We start from the raw sequence: 23,807 nt of genomic DNA on the forward strand, positions 1-23,807 counted from the left end.
CACACACACACACACATATTTGACCCTGGACCACAAAACCAGTCTTAAGTGTCAATTTTGTAAAAAATTGAGATTTATACATTATGAGCTGAATAAATAAGCTTCCCATTAATGTATGGTTTGTTAGGATCGGACAATATTTGGCCGAGATACAACTATTTGAAAATCTGGAATCTGAGGGTGCAAAAAAATCTAAATATTGAGAAAATCACCTTTAAAGTTGTTCAAATGAAGTTCTTAGCAATGCATATTACTGATCAAAAATTAAGTTTTGATATATTTATGATAAGAAATTTACAAAATATCTTCATGGAACATGATCTTTGCTTAATATCCTAATGATTTTTGGCATAAAAGAAAAATCAATAATTTTAATCCATACAATGTATTTTTGGCTATTGCTACAAATATACTCCAGCGACTTAAGACTGGTTTTGTGGTCCAGGGTCACATATAGCTTGGAGGTGGTGTGTGTGTGTGTGTGTGTGTGTGCGCTATGACAGGTATTACAAGGTGAAGGTGACATCTCAGGACATTGACCCATGTCCCCACTTTTCAAAACGCTTATAAATCACTCAGAATGAGGTTTTTTTGGGGAAAGTTGAAATGCACAGTCTCGTTGTAAGGGGTAGGTTTAGGTGTAGGGTTGGTGTAGGGCAATAGCACATACAGTAAGTACACTATAAAAACCATTACGCCTATGGGATGTCCCCACTTTTCACAAAAACGAACATGTGTGTGTGTGTGTGTGTGTGTGTGCGCGCATCTGTGTGCAACAGTTTTGCTTAAAGATTTCGTAAATCAAGACAATGATAACCCACTGCAGAGCTGCAGGGTAAAAGGTGATCTTTAATTTTTTAGCTTAACTTTTGTGTATCCAATAAAGGAATATTTTGCTGAATATTTTGTTGAGGAGAGATATTGTAACTGCCTCCTACATATAAAATGAAATGTTTGTATTGGAATTGTTGCTGAACCTCAGATGAAGACTCGCTGTTACTTTTTATGTATTGCTTATGAGTTTTTGTTTTTCCAGGGTCTAAGAAATAAGAAAGCAAAAAGAATTCATGAGTTGTCAATGTATCATGTCATGACTTGTCTTGGAGGGGCACATCTTTAAAAAGTTATCAATTACACATGTTTTATACATATTCAGCTCATCTAAATCAGATATTTGGTGTTTTTTGGTGGTTTGTAAAAAAGTGGAAGAGCAGAGGTCATGCGACTGCATTTGGATGGAGAAGGAACTGAACGATAGGAGGAAGGTTAACATTTTGAAGGAGCAATAGTGGCCCAAAAGAAGAGCAAGAACACAAGACAAACGTCTGATTTCAGTGCATTATTATGATATAAAGAACTAACGTTGGATGAGTTAGGTTAAACGTAAATATTGCAAGAAATCCACTGTCATTCACTGATGTTTGTGACATAGCTGCAGGTGGAAAATTTATAAACAATTTTGCAGTGTGCCATTTTCATGAATCTTTCTTCTAGAGCATGTTTGATTTAGTTTACCCCAAAGTGTTAATTAATACATTAACTAACATGCAGGAACTAACATGTAATTAAGGTGGTGTTATTCATGAGGTAATTCATATGACTCATGTCGTAGTTAAGTTAGTTCTTCATTAGTTCTTGATTAATACATGTCTTAACTCTTCATTAGTTCATAGTCAAGTAATTATTAATTAAGGTATTAGTACATGATAATTCATGTACTGTTATTGTAAAGTGTTACTGCTTTAACATTAGAAGCACACAATTCCCTAGAATATCATTATATGCTTAAACATTAAGATTTGTACTCATGGAAATTACTAAAGTAGTCAAACCTGTTCATTAGAAGGGGGTGACCCAATACTTTTAGCAATATAGTGAATGTATGTTGTGTTACTGTTCTTGTTATGCAATAAAACAAATAACTAACTAAAACCAAACTTATTTAACAAACGAACACTTGAACTTACATCAGCAGCGTGATAAAAACTACATACAAAGTCAAATATTGGGAGTGTAATGTAATTATTTAGTTTGTCTCTCGTCTCATTAGATTAGATGGAGGGGGCGGGGCTTGTCACTCTGCAGCGCTCGTGAGGATCACTCGGTGTGCGCATGCGCGAGAGACTGAGAGCTGTACGGTGAGGGTAAGTCCTGTTTTTCTTCTCTTTCTTATCTATTATTTGCTTTTTGGTGTCGTGCATGGATTATTTTTGCGTAATTAAGTTTGAGGGCAGCAGGAATGTGAGGTAAATGTCAGCTTCTCGTATGAATAGCGCTGGAGTGATTTTAACACAGTGGTCAGTGCAGAAAGATACTTTTACTCCTTCAACCGTTAAAAACGATCATATTGTGTCTAATATTCCTCCAACAAATAGTTTCACAAATGAGGAAAGTAAATATGCTTTACTTAGAGGTGCAGTATGTAAGTTTTTGACTCTTCTAAAGCCTAAAAAATATATGTTTGTCGATAGGAAACACGTGTGCTGTTTCTCTGAAAAATAATGCTATAGTCAGTAATTCTACTCTGAAATGTGCGAGTCTGTGCGGAACGCCTGGGTTTCTGCAGTAACCATGAAAATAATAATTTGCATTCAGAGCCAAGACTACTTTAGCCGTCTTTGTTACATTATGTGCCGATGGTCCACGTGCAGCTAAATAATACATATTCAAAAATGAAATAAAACACCAATAAAACATTTCATTCATGGGATGAACACAGAAACAATGTGCACATTTCTGTGTGAGTTTGTTGTGATCGGAAGGAATTTAAAGACTGCTAGTGTGTGATCCTCAGTCGTTTAGTGTACGATGCCTGGTGTTTTAAAAATCTGTTCACATTTTAATAGTTGTGTAGTTTATTCCAGCCTTTAGTTGCTTTTTTCAGATACGACAGGTTTCTGATGGACGACATGCCTCTTTCGTCTTTGGGCATAAACTATAGTTACGTCTAGATTTTGTCATCTTAAAGCTGTTAAAATAAGTTATTAGACATTTTATAAAGATTAACTTCAAGTGACAACCATCATTTAATATTTAAAGTCTGTTTATGAAGTATTTACAGACGTTTAATGTGGAAGAGCTTAAAGAGAGCACACTGACCTTAAATTAATTTTTAATACATTTCAAGTAATATTTATTAAAATGACAGGATTTTGCTTAATAAATAGTCTAGGCCATGTGTTAAGTTCATACATATTTTAATATCAACAACTATTATTAACAATATCTATGAAATTGTACTTTTTCTTATTGATGTCAGACTGAAGCTGTGTGATTTTCATAGTCGTGCACCCTTTAAGCTCACCTTAAAATAAAATGAAATCTTTAAAAATTACAGCAGCGTAAAACCACAGACCACTCCAGACCACAGACCACAGTCAGTGCACTCATTTTAATTGCATATCAGAGTGATTGACAGAGATTGAAACATTGTGTGTGTGTTTTGTATTAAATTTTCAAAAAATATTTTTAATTGTTTGAATTGAATTTATGTAGAACGGTTCTACAATTTTTTGTACAAATTTTCAATCAATTATTTTGTAAATATTTTTTTATTATTATACCCTCATTGGGGGCTGAGCCCCCCTAAAATGAAAATCCTAGAATCGTCCCTGCTCGTATCTCAGCGTGCAATGATCTGATCGACTTGAAATTATAGGAGGTATATAGTAACAAACATATCAATTGGTTAAGACATCAAGTAGGATAATAAATAATTTTTTCTTTTTATAATCTGAGCTCAAAAATGAAAGTGATCTTAATAGGTATGTTTACCTTAAATGTAAATGCAAGTAATGTTGAAATTAGAATTGTATCTTGTTTCCTTCTATCAAAACAATTGCATAGAATATACCTGTCTGCAGGGGCGGACTGGGGCTAAAAAGTGGCCCTGGACTTTCTGGCACAGAGTGGCTCACCACACCATAAACCCACCAGCTCATTATGCACAGAGCAATTTTTAATACCACTTACTAACATAAAAATCTAACATAATACAGAAATATAAATGCTTTATTTTTTTAATGTTAAGTGTTACCATTTAATTTCAACAATCATGCTTAAAGATGGCCATCTTTAAATATCTACACAAGGCCATAGCATTAAAATTTAATACATATGGATATTGTATGTGTACACACACTTTATTTGCTTCTATTTTTTAACACTTGATAAGTATCTAATAATAAAAAAATAAATTAAAAAAAGTCACACACCGAGCAAAAGCGCAGTGCTGCGTCTAGGAGAACTCAGAGGTATCACACACACACACCAGACGCTTTGCGTTCAATTCAGGTGGCGGTCTATTTAATCACCAAACGGACATAAGTTTGCTTCAAGAATTAACAATGTGGCATAAATGAGTTTGAAGTTCGGTATTTAAAAAGAACAGCAAGTGGAAAGAAAAGGCGCAATCCATTACAGCTCTCTATATGAAGCATACAGACTATTTTGCTCACATCCTTCTCTGCTAAAGTCCACACTGCCAAATCCTCACATTTCCGCAACAAGATCGACAGCGCTCCAGACATGCGTAATCTCTTCAGAACATTTAATTCCCTCCTCTGTCCCCCTCCACCTCCTCCCACCACTTCTATTACAGCTGATGACTTTGCCACTTTTTTTACAGACAAAACTAGATCAATCAGTGGTCAGTTTTCACCTCCACGCACACAGGATCCTCAACCAACCACTTCCACTGCTAAACCTCCCATTTTCTCCTTCTGTCCCCTGACGGAGGCTGAAGTATCCAAACTTCTCCTCTCCAACCATCCTACAACATGTCCTCTTGACCCAATCCCCTCGCACCTTCTGCAAGCAATCTCTCCCACGCTCTTACTGACACTCACACACATCATCAACACATCCCTCCTCACAGGCATCTTCCCCACTGCGTTCAAGCAGGCTCGGGTAACCCCACTGCTCAAAAAACCCACATTAAACACTTCTCTTATAGAAAACGACAGACCTGTCTCTCTCCTTCCGTTCAAAACACTTGAACGTGTTGTCTTCAACCAAGTCTCACTGTTTCTTTCACAGAACGACAAACAGTCAGGTTTCAGGAGGGGCCATTCAACTGAGACTGCGCTTCTCTCGGTCACTGAAGCCCTGCGGATTGCAAAAGCTGATTCCAAATCATCAGTCCTCATTCTGCTGGACCTATCTGCTGCGTTTGACACTGTCAATCATCAGATACTCCTCTCCACCCTCTCATCACTGGGCATCACTGGAATTCCACTTCGCTGGTTTGAATCCTATCTCACTGGTAGGTCTTTCAGGGTGGCCTGGGGAGGGGAGGTATCCAAAGCACATCGACTGGTCACTGGGGTTCCTCAGGGATCAGTTCTTGGACCCCTCCTCTTCTCCACATACACTACATCACTGGGTCCCATCATACAGGCACATGGATTCTCCTACCACTGCTACGCTGATGACACACAGCTCTACCTCTCTTTTCAACCAGATGATCCAACGGTAGCTGCAAGGATCTCAGGTTGCCTGGCAGACATCTCGGCATGGATGAAAGAACATCACCTCCAGCTCAACCTGGCAAAGACTGAGCTTCTTGTCCTTCCTGCCACTCCGACTCTACAGCATGACTTCATGATCCAGTTAGGTTCATCAACAATAACCCCATCAACTTCGGTCAGAAATCTTGGTGTAATCTTTGATGATCAGCTGACCTTCAAAGACCACATTGCAAAGACTGCTCGATCTTGCAGGTTTGCACTACACAACATCAGAAAGATCAGGCCCTTTCTGACAGAGCATGCTGCACAACTTCTTGTCCAGGCCCTTGTCACTTCTAGGCTGGACTATTGCAATGCTCTTCTGGCTGGACTTCCATCAAACACAGTCAAACCTCTACAAATGATTCAGAATGCGGCGGCACGACTGGTCTTCAATGAGCCCAGAAGAGCCCATGTTACACCTCTCTTTATCTCCCTGCACTGGCTACCAGTCGCGGCTCGCATCAAGTTCAAGACACTGATGCTTGCATATAGAACAACCACTGGCTCAGCACCCGCTTACTTGCACTCTCTATTAAGAACTTACATCCCTCCAGAAATCTGAGATCTGCTAGTGAGCGACGCCTCGTGGTACCATCACAGAGAGGCTCAAAATCACTCTCCAGAACATTCTCGTTCACCATTCCTGGCTGGTGGAATGATCTTCCCACCCATATTCGGAGTACTGGATCCCTGTCAATCTTCAAGCAACAGCTGAAAACTCATCTCTTTCGACACTACTTGACTTCATCCTAAACTTGAAAAAAAAAAAAAAAAAAACTCTCTTTACTTATTCCTTCCCTTGCTAGCTTGTACTTATTTGAACAATGCCTGAGACTTGGTGTTGCAAGCACTTCGTCTGTATGATTGCCTCTTCAAGATGAATCGCTTTATGTATTCCCCAATTGTAAGTCGCTTTGGATAAAAGCGTCTGCAAAATGACTAAATGTAAATGTAATACAGACTATTAGAGCCACAGAAAGACAGGTTTTGCTGAAAAATGCACAGTACATAAATTATAGCCTAGGGTGAAGTCATTATGTACATTCACAACGATTTGGGACAAATATAATGTAATTTAATAGAAAACTATGTGAATGTCGCTCTGTTCGCGGCAGGCTTTTCTGTCGGCTGTATTTAAATGTGCGTCTGGAGTTTCCCGCTCTGTGCAGCGCGCAGTGTCACGTGTCAAAATAAACAACACGTGCTGTCAGTGATTTCCGCCTCTAGAGGCCGCTCTCGTACAGTATAATGCCAGCAGACCATTCTCTGCAAATAATCAGCAAAACCGATGAATTGGTCGACCTCTACTAAATTATCATCAGTCCATATAACATTGCTCTGCTTTGGTCTGAAATGCTTGGAATGTAGTGCAGATTGTGGACTGTTTTTATGGTGCCTTTCTATTGGTCTTATTTTTGTCCTTTTGCAGGATCTTGTCATTTTATTGAATAGAGCTCCAATTGTGGAAAAGAACATAAAAATTCTTACAATGATGAAAAATACAGTAAATAGTAATATTGTGAAATATATAATGTTATAATTTAAAATGGCTCTTTTCTATGTGAATACATGGTAAAATGTCATTTATTCCTGTAATGCAAAGCTGAATTTTCAGCATCATTACTCCAGTCTTCAGTGTCCTTCAGAAATCATTCTAATATGCTGATTTGCTCCTCAAGAAACATTTCTGATTATAATCAATGTTAAAAACAGTTTTTTCCCCAATATTTTTGTGTAAAATGTGATGCATTACTATTCAGTCTGAGGTAAGATTAAAAATATATATTAATTAATACATTTATTCAACAAGGTTGCATAAATTGATTTAAGTGAAAGTAAGAGATTTCCTGTGGCTCAGTGGTGGAGCATTGTGTTAGCAGCGCAAAAGGTTGTGGGTTCAATTCACATAGACTGATAAAAAAAAAAAAAAAGTATATCCTGAACGCACTGTAAGTCGCTTTGGATAAAAGCGTCTGCTAAATGCATAAATGTAAATGTACTTATTACAAATTATTGATCTTTCAAATAAATGCAGTTCTTTAACTTTGTATTCATCAAATAATCCTAAATAAAGTTAAAGTATGACTATTTCCAAAAAAAAGAAATGTTTTCAGCACTGATAATAATAAGAACCATTATTAATATAGTTGAGCAGAAATAATAACTGATAATAATTATGCAGCAAATCAACATTAGAATGATTTCTAAAGGATCATGTGACACTGAAGACTGGAGTATACTGAAAATTCAGCTTTGATCACATAAATAAATTACATTTTAAAATGGCTTAAATAAAAAAAAAAATACTTAAATGTGATATTTCATAATAGTGTTTTGACTGTCTTTTTGATCAGATAAATTCAGCCTTCTTTCAAAAAAATAAATAAGTCTTAATTATTTCAAACTTTCGACTGCCAGCGTGTATATAAAAGAATGCATTAACCAAACGGAGCAAGAACAGTCAACGTTGGCAATATATCAAATTCAAAACTCAAACTAAAATGTATATTAATTACTCGTTTTAACTCTTTAAATTGTGAAATTTGCAATCGTGGTTTTCAGGGAACTTCCCTCTCTTGGTCGTGTCATGTTGGTTAACTAGGCTGTATGTTATAAATATAAAAACAAAGTAACATTTTTGTGATTCTTCTGTGTGCAGACAGTGCAGTTCATTTGTTTTGATTTCTCCACGAGATTCTCTCACATAGACAGAGGCTGCGTGATCTTCAACTGGCGCGACCTTGTTGTTACTGATTATCCATTATCAGTCGCAGTTTACACCGAATGTAATAAAATCAGAACCATTCTCGCCAAAATTTCAGTGCAGTTAGATGTTTTAATCAGATTAGTTGTCCGGTCGGTCAAGTAAAATTCTCTTCTTTCATTTGCCCCTTCAGAAAATCTGCTTGTCCTGGATGAGCATTAATGTCTAGCTCTGTTACTGTATATACAATTCAACCCGCCAGAGTGGCTGATTGACTGTGTTACCCGCCACAGCTGAAATCCACCCACATTTGGCAGGTATATGTCAAGCCCTGGTTCTCCTTATAGAAACATGAGGATTGTGCCTATTTTAACCCTCTGGGGTCCGAGAGTGTTTTGGGGCCCTGGAGAAGTTTTGACATTCCCTGACATTTGTGCTTTTTTCAGTTGCTTATAATCATTTTAATGGCTAAAGTTTAATAGCACTGTAATTAGCACAAACTGGGCAGCAATAATATGTGAGCAGCATGTACGTGATTGTGTTTTTGAGAAAACAACGTTTATGCATGGTTAGAGAAAAAATACAATTTTAAAGTCACTGAAATAAGGCCATAAAACACATACATACATAAGACTTTTGAGAACTGGATATCATAGCCTAGAGTTTTTGCTTCAAAGTTTAAATTATGTTTTTTAATTAATACACAAATAAAAGTAGACCCTTCACAGATTCAAGTTATATATCATCTTTGTCCTTTCACTTTTCTGTTTCTTTAATGAGTTACTGACAAATGTACTGTTTTTACTTTTGTTTCAGAGTTGATTGGAGATAATGAAGAGAAAGAAGAATTCTGAGGAGAGAATTAATGTCAGAAGTGTAGAAAAACCCAAACAGAAAGATTTAAGGAAAAAAAGGGCCATGAAATATTTCACCTGCACTCAGTGTGGAAAGACTTTTGCTTCAGCGGGCGGTTTAAAAACGCATGAGAGGATTCACACTGGAGAGAAACCTTACAAGTGTGATCAGTGCGGGAAGAGATTCATTCAGTCAGGATCCCTGAAAAGACATGAGCGGTTCCACCGTGGAGAAAAGCCTTACGCATGTGATCAGTGCGGCAAAACATTTTCGAGAGATTCAGTCCTAAAACAGCACCTGGTAGTTCATACTAAGGAGAAGCCACATTCATGTAATTTGTGTGGAAATAAGTTTTCACATCGACAAAGTTTGAAAGAACATGAGAAAATACACACTGGTGTGAGAGAGTACATGTGCTTTGAGTGTGAGAAGACTTTTACTACTGCAAAGAGTTTAAAGCTGCACCAGAGGATTCACACTGGAGAGAAACCTTACAAGTGTTCACACTGTGACAAGAGATTCAGACTGTCAGCATTTTTGAGAACACATGAGATGATTCACACTGGAGAGAAACCTTACACATGTGATCAGTGCGGGAATAGATTCACACTAAAAGCAAACCTTACGGACCACATGAGAGTTCATACAGGAGAGAGACCGTTCACTTGTGATCAGTGCGGGAAGAGTTTCTCATACTCATCAACCCTTAAGGTACACATGGACCTCCACACTAGAGAGAACCTGCACACATGTGATCAATGTGACAAAACATTTTTAAGAGCTTCATACCTGAAGAAACACCTGATAGTTCATACAAAGGAGAAGCCATATTCATGTCATTTGTGTGGAAATAAGTTTTCACATCGACAAAGTTTGAAAGAACATGAGAAAATACACACTGGTGTGAGAGAGTACATGTGCTTTGAGTGTGAGAAGACTTTTACTACTGCAAAGAGTTTAAAGCTGCACCAGAGGATTCACACTGGAGAGAAACCTTACAAGTGTTCACACTGTGACAAGAGATTCAGACTGTCAGCATTTTTGAGAACACATGAGATGATTCACACTGGAGAGAAACCTTACACATGTGATCAGTGCGGGAATAGATTCACACTAAAAGCAAACCTTACGGACCACATGAGAGTTCATACAGGAGAGAGACCGTTCACTTGTGATCAGTGCGGGAAGAGTTTCTCATACTCATCAACCCTTAAGGTACACATGGACCTCCACACTAGAGAGAACCTGCACACATGTGATCAATGTGACAAAACATTTTTAAGAGCTTCATACCTGAAGAAACACCTGATAGTTCATACAAAGGAGAAGCCATATTCATGTCATTTGTGTGGAAAGAGTTTTTCGTGTCCAGAATATTTAAAAGATCATCAGAAAGTTCACACTGGTGTGAGAGAGTACATGTGCTTTGAGTGTGAAAAGACTTTTACTGCAGCGAGCAGTTTAAAACTGCATGAGATGATTCACACTGGAGAGAAACCTTACAAGTGTTCACACTGTGACAAGAGATTCAGAGATTCAGGAGCTCTGAAAACACATGAGAGGATTCACACTGGAGAGAAACCATGGAAGTGTTCACACTGTGACAAGAGATTCAGTCAGTTAGGAAATCTGAAAACACACGAGAGGATCCACACTGGAGAGAAACCGTTCACATGTGATCAGTGCGGGACGAGTTGTGCAAGAAAAGAAAGCCTTACGACACACATGAGAGTTCACACTGGAGAGAAACCTTACACGTGATCAGTGCGGGAAGAGTTTCTCTTCACACCTTAAGGATCACATGAACATCCACACTGGAGAGAAACCTTACAAGTGTTCACACTGTGACGAGACTCAGTATGTCAGCAATATGTTTAATTAGCAGGATTGTAAGAATAGTAACACCATTAAAACCTTACAGATATCCATCCATTCATACTTGTAAGTCAGTAGGAGAGAGATCCAGCTCATTAGTTTTCACTTTTACTTCGCTCATTTTTGTATTTGCTGATGAAAAGCTATTAAATGTAATTATTAATTAAATGTTACCTTTTTATTAATTCATTGTTATCTTTACTTTTTATATTTTGTCAACAACTTTTGTGGTCTGCTAATTGTATTTTAATCAGGAAAAAGTAATTTTATTTTAGTTGTAATATCTAAAAGCCATGAAGTATTACAATTGCTTTTTGGGCTTTTAAATTTGTCAATAAAGCTTTTATTTGCTTAATAAACTATATTTTACTCCACACATGAGTGATATTGAATGAGTTTGTCTACATTAGCAACCCTTCTTCTTCTTCTTCTTCTTCTTCTAGCGGTGGGCAGATCGATCCTAATATTGATAGTGTCACGAATCCAGTCTGTGCACTTCCGCTCACTCACCACCAGAGGTCACCCGCTCATCACATGGACTCTTGCACTTCACCATCTACTACAGTTCCCATCATTCATTGCACTGACGACACGGACACAGGGAGAGTTCAGTAATGGTCTCTTTGACCGCAACACAACAGAATAAGAGTTTTCAGGATACAGTTTTCGGGAGACGTGTGTGTCACGTTCTTTAATGTTCTGCCTGGAAACAAAGATGCTGTGACGCCGAACTCCTCACGAAAGAAGAAAGCCGTCGTGTTTACAACTGTGACGACGAGCACTTGTCATGATCAACTAAACGCTGGATTTTCAAAAGTATGTGAAATATTTAAAGGTCGCGGCTTAGAATCTTTTAAATACATCTGAGAGTTTAACTGTTAATTGACCTTATGCACGGTTACTTCCTGGTTGTAGATAAGCCAGCTCAGTCATATCCGGTCAAGTGTACTGTGCCGTAAGAGGAGCGTCCTTTACTCGGTTTCTCTACAGTACATCCATTCACAATTAGGAGAAAAGTTTTGTTTGTCTAAAATGACCAAACGTCCACGTATTCCGTTTCAGGAATGACAAAAGGCGAATGTTAAACTTACGCGAGGGAATCCGTTAAATCATGCCGCGATCATTGCTATGATTGACAGCGGCGACGGAAATCACCCGACGAGCCGATGTCAAAATAAAGCTGTGCATTAAGTGATTCAGACTAACAAAACTACAGGTCTGTGTTGGATAAAACTTAAACGATGTTGTTATTTAAATTAAATCTAAACATTTCAAAATACTGAATGCATTATTTATTTGTTATACCAACTCATTTAATTTGTATTTGACTAGGTATTTAAATAATTCAGCATTATAGTCTGTGACTTGGTGACTTCCTGCAGTTGCTATACTTTATACTTCAGTGCGATAAAGTACTAAATTTGTTATAATATTTATTTTATAATAAATCAAAAGACTTGAACAACTATGTTGAAATGGCAGCTGCAGCCAATGAGTGATCCTATACTGCCATCTCTTGGTTATAACGGTAATTTCATTTTCTTCTTAAAAGTCTATTTTTCGCCGAGACACGTTTTTAGCATATTTCTTCATGTCGTCTTCATGAATGAAAACTGAACCTTTAATAATGGTAATTTTACCACACAGAGTTGAGAAATAATAAATGCCTTAAAATTTTATAAGATTTTAAAAATGTGTTCATGGCTTTGAAGGTAAGATATTGATTATCGAGAATACCATTAAGACGTTGTTTAAAACATTAGCCTAGCTGCCTAAACAGTTACCGATAGTGTTTATTTGTCAGCATTTAAATGCACAGTTATACTTACGTGGGTACTTTCCTGGGATTACCAGACTCCGCATATAAAATTATGTTTTTTAATAATATGAAACTGTATGTTAATTCCGCAATCATTATTTACAGTGTTGCATTTATTTTGTTTCTCAGTTTCTGATAAGAACGAGGCAGGAGATATTTTTGTGAGTCTCTACCTATATATAGCACATATAAAATGAGCTTCACCGGAAGATTACGAGCTGGTTTATCTTTATCCGGAAGTTCTAAATAGCGCTCCGTGCATATGGTCAATTGTGGCAACATTTCCACTCCCCGAAACTTGACGATGAACGAAACGAACTGTGATTGGTTGTTTGACATGTCAGTCAAACGGCCTCATGGGCGGGCCTTGGCAAATGAAAGCTGCCATCAGTCTGAAGATCTGGCTACGCGAGACTACCTCGCCCCTAGAGTTTATGACAAGGAGAAACAAAACCCGGTCAAAAAGAGGAAGTAATCTCATGAAAGAGAAATCGGTCTTACTCCAAAAACACCCATTAACATTGTAACTGCAAACAATTACATTAATTTATGTATATTAAATACAGATAAATATAAGGAAACCTTTACAAACATAAACAGTATTCAGCCTTAGTTCCTTTCATTCCAGGAATATATATATATGCATATATATGTATATGTATATATGTGTGTGTGTGTGTGTGTGTGTGTGTAACGGAGTTAAAACAATGAGTTAAATTCTTGCATAAATTGGGAAAACTTGCCATTGGTTGCTGCACTGCATGAAATCGCGTTCAGTATATTAGGAGGTGGTGCCATGTAATCGCCAGCAGACTCATGGAGCCTCGCTGATGGTAAGCTGCTTTGATGATCGCTCTGTCTTATTAACTGAGTTTGGATTGTTTTCGAGCAAAAAGATGAACGTTTATGCTACACAAAAGATTATTATTTTTGCCTGTCAGCTCCTAGTTCTGTTAGTAGAGTCAAATATTTGTTATTTGTGACGATAAAACGACGAGTGTGAATTAGCCTTCTTGTAAACACTTTTATTTCATTTAAGACTGTCATGCATCATCATTGAGCTGCAATTTTATTTTTATTTATTTATTTTATTTATTTTTTTATACAGGGACAATGCATAACAAAACTGTTGTGCCAGAGTTAGCTATAAAGCTAATTTGCATCTGCAGTCCCTGGGCAGGATGTTGTTACAAAATTACCAAGTTCAATCAAAACAATACAATACAATACATGCAACACATACAATATCACATCATACTCCATTAAATAAAAGATCAACTCAATGATCACATATTTGATTTTCCTTAAGCCATACTTTAAGCGTAATTTTAAAAATACTAAATGTTGCACACGTTCTAATATAAACAGGTATTAAATTCCATCTTTCTGCTGCTCTAACTGAAAAAGCTGATTGTCTAAAAACAGTTTTCTTAAATTTAGTTGAACAATCACCTCTAACTGATGACCTAGTCTGCCTAATATTGTCCTTACAGAAAGTCACACATTGTTTAAGAGGCGGTGGTGCAAAATCATGAAATAATTTATACATCAAACACACATCAGCAAAAAATAAAAAATTATCAAACGTCAATAATTTATAATTTTTAATAATATTGCAGTGATGATAACTCCTTGGCTTTTTAGCTAAAATTTTCACAGCTCGTTTATAGATAGTATACAATGGTTTTAACGTAGTTATACTTGTATGGGACCAACTTGTAGCACAATAAGATAAATGAGGGAGGATCATTGTATGCATAAAGAGTTTAGCAGCAGCCACGGGTAATTGGTGCCTAATATTTCTGAAGATCATCAAACTTGCTCTAGTACTTTTAGACACCTTTTTAATGTTTTTTAAAATTTAAATTGGAATCCATAATCATACCCAAATATTTAAAATGCTCAACAATATTTATTACCTCTCCTTTAACTAAAATATCTGGACAACGCTCATCAACTTTCCTGATCGAAAAATACATTCCCACAGTTTTACTCGTATTAAGAGTGAGACAAGAATGACATAGCCAATCTGAGACTTTGTTCAATGCAGCAGTAAGTTTAATAGCAGCTTGTTCTTTTGTCTTAGCATAAGTATAAACAACTGTGTCATCTGCACCTGAACCTCTGGACAAACCGTAGGCAGATCATTAATGTATAAGCTGAACAAAACTGGTCCAACAACCGACCCCTGTGGGACTCCAATATTACAATCAAGAAATGGTGATCATGCATCATTAATTCTTGTACATTGTTTTCTTAAACTTAAGTATGACTCCATCCATGTTAATGTATAAGTAGAAAAATTAAATCTTGATAATTTAGACAAAAGAACACTATGATTAACGGTATCAAAAGCCTTTTTAAAATCAAGGAAGACAGCACCAACAACACCTCCCCTATCAAGACTGGATTTAATTTGTTCAACAAAATAACAGTTTGCTGTCTCCGTAGAATGATGTGCCCTAAATCCAAACTGCTTAGGATGTAATGGAAAATGACCAAGATTTAAATGCTCTACTAACTGATTACAAACAACCTTCTCAATTACTTTAGAAACAACTGGTAGAATACTAATAGGTCTATAGTTAATTACATTAGCAGGATCACCAGTCTTAAATATAGGTGCTATTACTGCTGACTTCCAGGCACTTTGAAAATAACACTGCTCTATTGACAAATTAACCAAATGAGTAATAGGTGTACTAAGAACATTTGCATACTTTTTAACTAATACAGAATCACAATCAAAAACATCCTTGATTCCTTTACAACTTTATTACGTAAGTGTTGAAATGTCCTTCTATCTAGCTAACCCTGATTTAATCGCTATTTTTAAAGCATGGTCCCTCTGCCTCATTGACTTCCATAATTGTTAATTTAGCCAAGGCAAATTCTGCTTCTTTCTGGAAAAAAGTGACATTTTTACTAAATTCACCTTTAATCTTGTTAATTGTTACCATTAAACACTCAGAGGCAACTTCTAAATTATCAGTAGACAGAATCTCATTCCAATCTATTTTTTTAAATTCCTCTTCAAATTGATTTTTAAGTCTTTTCGGTATAATATTTAGGACATTTTATTTATCTTGTTGATATAAAAACCTACGTTTTGTTTAATTTTCTTACCACTAATATAAGATTATGATCTGATAGCTGTCACAGTATGGGTCGGACACGGGATGAGTATATAAAATAGATTTATTAGACACAATGAGTTTCAGAGGGAAAGGCAAGGAGGTAGAGATGGTCTTGAGTCCACACACACTATATCTTGTTCCAGGAACGGAGACTGGGGCTTGACAGACAGACGGATCCAGGGGAGAACGATCTAGGAGGATGAGAGGAACACAAGGAGCAGACACAGAAGGTAAGACGTTCGAGGTAGGTATAATATAAAGGATATGTTCTTTGTCTCAACAGGTAGTTGAAGAGGAGTCCAGGTCGTGTCGACGAGATCGGACGGTGAGTGTGTGTGGGGATGGTGTTTTTATCTTGAGTGCTGGTGATGAGTTGATGAGGTGCAGGTGGACGTGATCAGTATTCAGGTGAGGTGGAGCGTTGTGATTGGTGGAAGGTCGGGCCTGGCCGATCCGTGACAGTACCCCCCTCTCCACGGCCCGCTCCTGAGGGCCGCCTCGGCGTCGTGGTGGTCTGCCCGGCCCGGGGTGCTGGCTGATCCGGGTGTGCTAGGTGGAATTCCTCCAGGAGTGTGGGATCGAGAATGTCCTCTCTTGGCACCCATGAGCGTTCTTCCGGACCGTAGCCCTCCCAGTCCACGAGATATTCTAGCTTACCACCACGGCGCCGAGAATTCAGGATTTCCTTCACCCTGTAGATGGTTCCGTCTTCCACGATGAGAGGGAGAGGGGGTTCCTCCGCTTGGCCAGGCCCTGGGGAGAGAGGAGGAGAGAAGGGTTTTAGGAGTGATACGTGGAAGGTTGGGTGAATTTTGTATTGTGGTGGCAGTTGTAATTTGTAAGTGACTGGGTTGATTTGCTCCAGGATGGTGAAGGGGCCAACGAATCTGGGACTGAGTTTCCGGCTAGGCAGGCGCAGTCTGATGTCCCTGGTGGAGAGCCAGACCTTTTGTCCCGGTTGGTAAGAGGGATTGGCGGTTCTTCGGACGTCCGCAGCCATTCGTTGTCTGCGCACTGCCTGCTGGAGTTGGTGGTGTGCTGCGTCCCAGACCCTCTCGCTCTCGGAACCAGTAGTCGATGGTGGGTACCTCAGATGGTTCTCCTGACCAGGGAAACAGGGGAGGCTGGAAACCGAGTACGCACTGGAAGGGCGTGAGTCCAGTGGAGCCTTGACGCAAGGAATTTTGGGCGTACTCGGCCCAGCCCAGGAACTGGTTCCAAGAGTTCTGGCGGCCATGGCAGAAGGTTCGTAGAAAACGCCCTATTTCCTGTATCTTACGTTCGGTTTGCCCGTTGGATTGCGGATGGTACCCAGATGAGAGGCTGACGGTCACACCTAGGAGAGAGAAGAATGCCTTCCATACTCGGGAGATGAACTGTGGTCCTCTGTCGGATACTATATCTTCTGGAATGCCGTAATACCGGAAAATCTGATTAAATAGCATCTCTGCTGTCTGTAGCGCAGTGGGAAGGCCTGGGAGAGGTATGAGGTGACAGAACTTTGAGAATCGGTCGACAATGACGAAGATGCAGGTGTTACCGTCGGAGATGGGGAGATCTGTAATGAAGTCTACTCCTAGGTGTGACCAAGGACGGTGTGGTATAGGGAGTGGGAGGAGTTTGCCGGTTGGAAGATGACGGGTGCTTTTTGAGATGGCGCAATCCGGGCAGCCCGTGCGAACCTTCTCACGTCCCTGGCCATGTTGGGCCACCAGAAGCGGTCTTGTAGCAGCGAGAGGGTGGCGTTGGCCCCTGGGTGACCAGTACCTAGGGAGGTGTGAGTAGTGTGAATGAGAGGGATTCGTTGGGTACGTGGGACGTATTGGTGGTCAGGTGGGCAGCCCGGCGGATTGGGAGGAGGATTGGTGGAGGCGGCTGGAGGAGAGGTCCATTGGATGGGGCTGCTGATTATTTCTGTGGGTAGAATGGTTTCCGGAGATTCGGGGTCTTCTTCGGGTTGTGTAGGCGGATAGGGCGCCTGCTTTTACATTCTTGGGTCCTGGACGGTAGGAGATCTTGAAATTGAATCTAGTGAAGAATAAAGCCCAACGGGCTTGCCTGGGGTTCAATCTTTTGGCGTCACGAAGATACTGGAGGTTTTTGTGGTCAGTTAATACCAGGAATGGATGAGCAGCCCCCTCCAACCAGTGCCTCCACTCTTCTAGGGCAAGTTTGATGGCTAGAAGTTCCCTGTTGCCGATATCATAATTTCTTTCCGCCGGGCTGAGTTTCCGGGAAAAGTAGGCGCATGGATGGAGTTTGGGAGGCGTCCCCTGCTGCTGTGATAGGATGGCCCCGACCCCGGTGGTGGATGCATCGACTTCAACTGTGAAGGGTATGTTGGGATTAGGGTGGACCAGGAGTGGTGCGTTGGTGAATGCTATTTTCAAGGTGTCAAGGCTTTCTGGGCATTGGAGTTCCATGATAGTGTTCTGGGGTTACCTTTAGGAGATCGGTGAGGGGACTGGTGATGGTACTGTAGTTTGAGATGAACCGGCGATAAAAGTTGGAAAATCCTAGGAACCTTTGGAGTTCTTTAATGGTGTTGGGTCGGGGCCAAGAGGTGATGGCTTCCACCTTCCCCTTGTCCATGCGAGTGCCACCACTGCTGATGATGTATCCGAGGAAATGGACGGTAGACTGATGGAAAGTGCATTTCTCAGCTTTGAGGAAGAGATGGTACTGGCGGAGGCGCTGTAGGACCTCCGCAACGTGTTGGCGATGTTCGCCAGGCTCCGGGAGTAAATGAGGATGTCGCCTATATACACAACCACAAAACGATGAAGGAACTCCCGGAGCACCTCATGCATGAAGCCTTGGAAGACTGAAGGAGCATTGACCAGCCCGCACGGCATGACCCTATATTCATAATGTCCAGTAGGAGTGACAAATGCGGTCTTCCATTCATCTCCTTTTCTGATGCGAATGAGGTTGTAGGCGCTGGAGGTCCAATTTAGTGAAGATGGTGGCACCGAGTTGTTCCAATGCTGTGGGGACAAGGGAAGAGGATATCGAATTTAACTGTGATCTCATTTAGTTTCCGGTAGTCGATGCATGGCGGAGGCCGCCATCTTTGGCCACGAAGAAGAAACTGGAAGCAGCAGGGAGGTTGATGGGACTATGTAACCTTGTTTCAACGCCTCCTCAATGTACTCCTCCATGGCCTTGTGCTCTGGTGGTGAAAGTGGATAGATTCTCCCGTGTGGTACTGGTTCACCCGGTAGGAGGTCGATGGCGCAGTCCCATGGCCGGTGTGGTGGTAGCTGGGCAGCTTTCTTGGACAGAAGACATCATTAAAGTGGGAGTAGCACGCGGGATGTCCACGGATTGCTTCTCTATCGGGCTCTCGATGGATGTTGAGTGAACTGGAATGTGAATTGGGTCGTCGGAAACCGGTGATGGACGTCTGGGGAAACAGTGAGGGAAGCAACGGTCACCCCACTTTAAGACTTCTCCTGTCCTCCAAGATAGATGAGGGTTGTGCTGCACCAGCCACGGGCGCCCAAGGATGACGTCCGCAGTGGAACCCTCCAGAACCAACAGATGTATTTCTTCTTGATGCAACTGACCGATTTGTAGACCAATTGGGCCAACACTCTGACGGACGCAACGTCTTGTTAGCGGTTGTCCAGTTATTGATTGGACCTCATAGGCGTTCTCCGTAGTCGAGGTCGAGAGCCCGAGCTGATGGACGAGGGATCCGGAGATGAAATTCCCGCTGAGCCGGAGTCGAGGAGGCGGATACTGAAAATATACAGGAGCCGGCAGTAAGTTGTACGATTGTGGATAGAGGATTCAGTTTAGGTATGTGAGGACGGATGGTACTCACCACGGCTCATGAGGGGTCGAAGTGGGCACTCCAGGATCCTGTGCCCGCTCTCACCACAATACAGGCACAACCCTTGAGTGATTCTCCTCTGTCTCTCTTTCATCGATAGACGATTTGAGTCAGTTTGCATCGGTTCTGGAGGGTCACTGGTTTCTGGCGGTTGCGGAGGAGGAAATGCAATGGCATAGGCGGTCTCATTACTGCAGGATTGAATGCGATTAGAGCATCGAATAGCCAGTTGGATAAATTTTTCCAGGCCATAAGTGTCATCATATGCAGAGAGGTGCAAGCGAAGAGAGGATTAAGCCCTTGTCGGCGGTTAGGAGAGGGCTCGTTCCATCCGCTGGCTGCTGCGAGAGTGCGAAATTGGCGAGCATATGCATGAATGGGTGTTGTACCCTGACGTAATCGATATAATTGCTCACCCACTGTCGAGTCTCCAGGGGAGCTGCTGAACACCTCTCTGAAGTGGTGCAGGAAGTTCTGGAACGTTTGCGTAGCGGGTCCCGCCTGGTGCAAAATGGTCTCAGCCCAGCAGTGCCGGTCCAGTTAGGGAGGTGACTATGAAGGCTATCTTGGACTGATCATTCGGGAACATCTGCGGATGTAAGTCCATGGTGAGGTTACATTGTAAGAGAAAGCCATTGCATTCCTCCGCCGCACCAGAGAAGGGCGCTGGCCTGGCCATGGGACTGGCGAAGACAATCGGAGAAGAAGTGTCAGAGGTGGTGCGAGTGGGTGATGATGGTGGAGCTGATGGCACTGGTGGTTTGGGTGATTGCAGCAAGACTCTCTTGAGGGAATCCACCAGCTCCTGGAAGGGATCCGGTGCACTCATCTTGTCTGTGAAGCTGTGTAGGTCCGATCTTCTGTCACAGTATGGGTCGGACACGGGATGAGTATATAAAATAGATTTATTAGACACAATGAGTTTCAGAGGGAAAGGCAAGGAGGTTGAGATGGTTTTCTTCTCTCGATAGATCGCAAGTGCTTTGTTGGAAGAACCACTTTTCTATCATTTAATATAACGGAGAAAGAAGTGAATTGGCTGCATAAATCAAAGGTAGTAACAACAACTTGCGTGTCTGTCCACCGATGATGTATATTTGTTTTCCAACAGCAGCGTAATGATAGAAACAAAAGGATAGCAATATAGCCAATAACAATGATTTTCTGTGTCTTCTCAGCAGTATTTTGGCTTTGATTGACTCTAGTTTTAAAATCAAAGTAATCAATTTTAGTTTAGAATTGGCAGCGTTTACACCTGCAGCTCCTGCCCTGCTGTCAGCGTGCACCGCTGAGAAAAAGAGGAAAAATTTAACCAACCTATGGTCCTGTTTGTCCCAATTGTGTCTGCCCTGGACAATAAAAAGTAGCCTTGAGTGACCACCCACCCGACTCACAGTGTTCATTATTCCACCATCACCAACATAGACACACACACTCTTTCTCTTTTAGCTGTCCATCGTGTTCGATGATGACTCTTGCTCCAGGGATGGGGGTGGGAGGGGGTAGGTTCAGCGATATTGCCGCTGGTGCCACATTTCGTGGGCGTTGAGTCCAATCCTTGAGCCGCACAATCTTCCGCAGATGGAGCAAGGGAAACCAGATACCAGGGGGGTACCAGCCGCACACTGGTGTCTCTTGATGCGTCTCTTGGATCGTCGGTCTTGGTTGGTTTGGTGTATTTGGGAGACTGCAGTGGCACAGGTGACCTGCCAGGCTGACCTGTTGAGTGCCAGAGATTCGAGCTGCGTGAGGGGAATGTTTGCTCGCTTTAGGAGGTCCCTGGTATAGTCCTTAAAACGACGCTTTTGCCCTCCAGCGGAGCCCATTAGTTGACTGTAGAGGACTTGGCGGGGCAGGCGGTGTTCAGGCATGCGTATGATGTGCCCTAGCCAGCGCAGATGTTTTTTGGCCACTGCAGCTTCCATGCAGATTGATTCAGTGTTGTTGAGGATCACTGTGTGGGGGATTTGATCTTCCCAAGACAAATTAAGGATCTTCTGTAGGCAGCGGATATGAAAGGCCTCTAGGTTGGTGATGTGCCGGCAGTATGGGGTCCATGACTCTGCCCCATAAAGTAGAGTGGAGAGACATACCGTGTTGTATAAAGCGACCTTGGTACTGATCCTCAGGTTACGGTTTTCAAAAACCCTGCTGCGTAGGCGTCCAAAAGAAGATGTAGCTTTACTTATTTGGGTGTGTATTTCTGTGTCAAGAGAGCAGCATGAGGACAAGGTGGAGCCGAGATAGGTGAAGTGGTCCACTGTTTTAAGTGGAACACCATTTATGTGAAAACTGGGGGGGTATGGGGGCCGGGGTGGAGAGATGGAACATGACCTCGGTTTTTTGATTATTAACCTGTAGACCAAAGGAATGGTAAAGACTGGATATTGTGTTAAGGGCGTGCTGCATAGAGTCCGGGCTGTGGGCCAAAACAGCACAGTCATCAGCATACTGAAGCTCACAGATTTGGCGGGTCTTTATTTTTGTGCGGGCCTGGAGTCGACGGATGTTGAAGAGGCTACAGTCAAGTCGGTATTCCACATGGACCCCGTCTTCATGCCCTATGACACGATGGAAGAGACAGGTGATAGCAGAGAGGAAGATGTTAAAGAGCACCGGAGCCAAGACACAGCCTTGCTTCACCCCAACGTTTACTTCGAAAGACTCAGACTGGAGTTCTCCCATAAGTACTCTGGCTTGCATCCCATCATGCAGCTGCTGTAGGATGCTGAGAAACTTGGGTGGTACCCCAAGTTTGGAGAGATTTTTCCAGAGCATCTCACGGTTGATGGTGTCAAAAGCTTTGCTGAGGTCGATGAAGGCTACGTAAAGGTCTTTGTGCTGTTCTCGGCTCTTCTCCAGAAGCTGCCTCAAAACAAAAACCATGTCTGTCGTATATATATATATATAGAAATCACGCTACAAGCTAGTGGCATTTATTAGCTATAAACAGCACACAAATGTCAAGCAAAGTTGAAGCGGCATTGCGCTCATGAACATCTTTCATTTGGCCAGAATCCAAATGTTTCCATTTTTGCCATTTGTAATATTTGGTTGTTAAACTATTATTTATTATGTAGCCTAAACGTGGCTTTATACTTCACTCATGTTCCAATAGGCTATTCGCGTAAAATCCTTCACATGTGTAAATGATGGATTAAATCAAATAAAGAAAATACATAAAATGCATTAAGAGTGTCACAAAACAAGCGTTTATTTGTTGCAGTTTTTTTGTTGTTTATCTGTTAAAGTGCATATTGTAGGTTAAAAATGTTTTTCAAATGAATATATAACCTTACAGTATATGAAAATATCATATGAACCATTATCGCAGGATTTGAAAATGTTTTACAAGGCGTGAGGGCACAAATTTAGAAGAAAAAGTGACGCTTTCCTTGACGGTTCTCAAGAAGCGCTTTTTTTTTTCAACATCGCGTCATATTACGTCATGAGAGAGTCGTGTGCCGCGCTCTGTTGGTATTCAGTGGGAGCGAATCGGTGTGTTTTCGGTAGTTATTTTTATTTCAATTTATCATCATCATGGTAAATTATTGTGTTTGTGGAGGTTGCACAAACTCCAGCCTGTCAGGACATCGAGTCCACAGGTTTCCTAACAAGAAATAGGACAGTATCTTCCAGGTCTCGGTGCGTATGTGCAGCTGAAGAGATCATGTTGCACTAACACATCTGCTTCAAACAATGCGGTGGTGTGTAACTTAGCGATCACTTTATACCAGAAGATTATCATCCCGGAGATATGATGCAGTTCGACATGGGATATCGAAGCAAGAAGAGAGTGAGACGCCGAGCTGGTGCGGTTCCTTCGGTGCACACAGCACCTTCATCGGGTCCCGGTCAGCCTCTGGTCGGCCGCCGGCGGAAGACATGATGCTCACGGATCCGTCAGAGATGCTGCTCCACGAAAATGTCAACTGTGCACTGTAAGTCTTGTTTTTTAACATTTGCTAACTACTAAATCAGCAAACATAATTATTTAAATAATGAGACACAACGAGATGTATATAAGTTGTTGTAAAGCACTGCCACTTGTAAGCATTAGCAATATCGT

At 41.0% G+C, this 23,807-nt stretch overlaps 2 protein-coding genes across 5 annotated transcripts in view; one reads left to right on the forward strand and one right to left on the reverse strand.

Annotated features, from left to right (window-relative positions):
* The window catches only part of LOC131536492 (gastrula zinc finger protein XlCGF57.1-like), a 173,747-nt gene that overhangs the window by 87,903 nt on the left and 62,037 nt on the right, over window positions 1–23,807 (reverse strand). The window lies entirely within an intron of this gene.
* On the forward strand, window positions 2,020–11,337 carry LOC131536487 (zinc finger protein 62 homolog). Of its 4 annotated transcripts, XM_058769443.1 has the most exons (4): window positions 5,301–6,414; window positions 8,170–8,296; window positions 8,408–8,531; window positions 9,031–11,337. In XM_058769443.1, exon 4 carries the CDS (start codon window positions 9,046–9,048, stop codon window positions 10,828–10,830), a length of 1,785 nt encoding a protein of 594 aa, XP_058625426.1. In that variant the 5' UTR covers window positions 5,301–6,414; window positions 8,170–8,296; window positions 8,408–8,531; window positions 9,031–9,045; the 3' UTR covers window positions 10,831–11,337. The 4 variants fall into 4 exon arrangements, with proteins under 4 accessions (XP_058625427.1, XP_058625429.1, XP_058625430.1 ...); XM_058769444.1 differs by lacking the exons at window positions 5,301–6,414; window positions 8,170–8,296 and adding an exon at window positions 2,020–2,144; XM_058769446.1 differs by lacking the exons at window positions 5,301–6,414; window positions 8,170–8,296; window positions 8,408–8,531 and adding an exon at window positions 2,066–2,144.

The sequence above is a fragment of the Onychostoma macrolepis genome, chromosome 03 (assembly GCF_012432095.1).
Source record: "Onychostoma macrolepis isolate SWU-2019 chromosome 03, ASM1243209v1, whole genome shotgun sequence".
In the NCBI taxonomy this organism is placed as follows: Eukaryota; Metazoa; Chordata; class Actinopteri; order Cypriniformes; family Cyprinidae; genus Onychostoma; species Onychostoma macrolepis.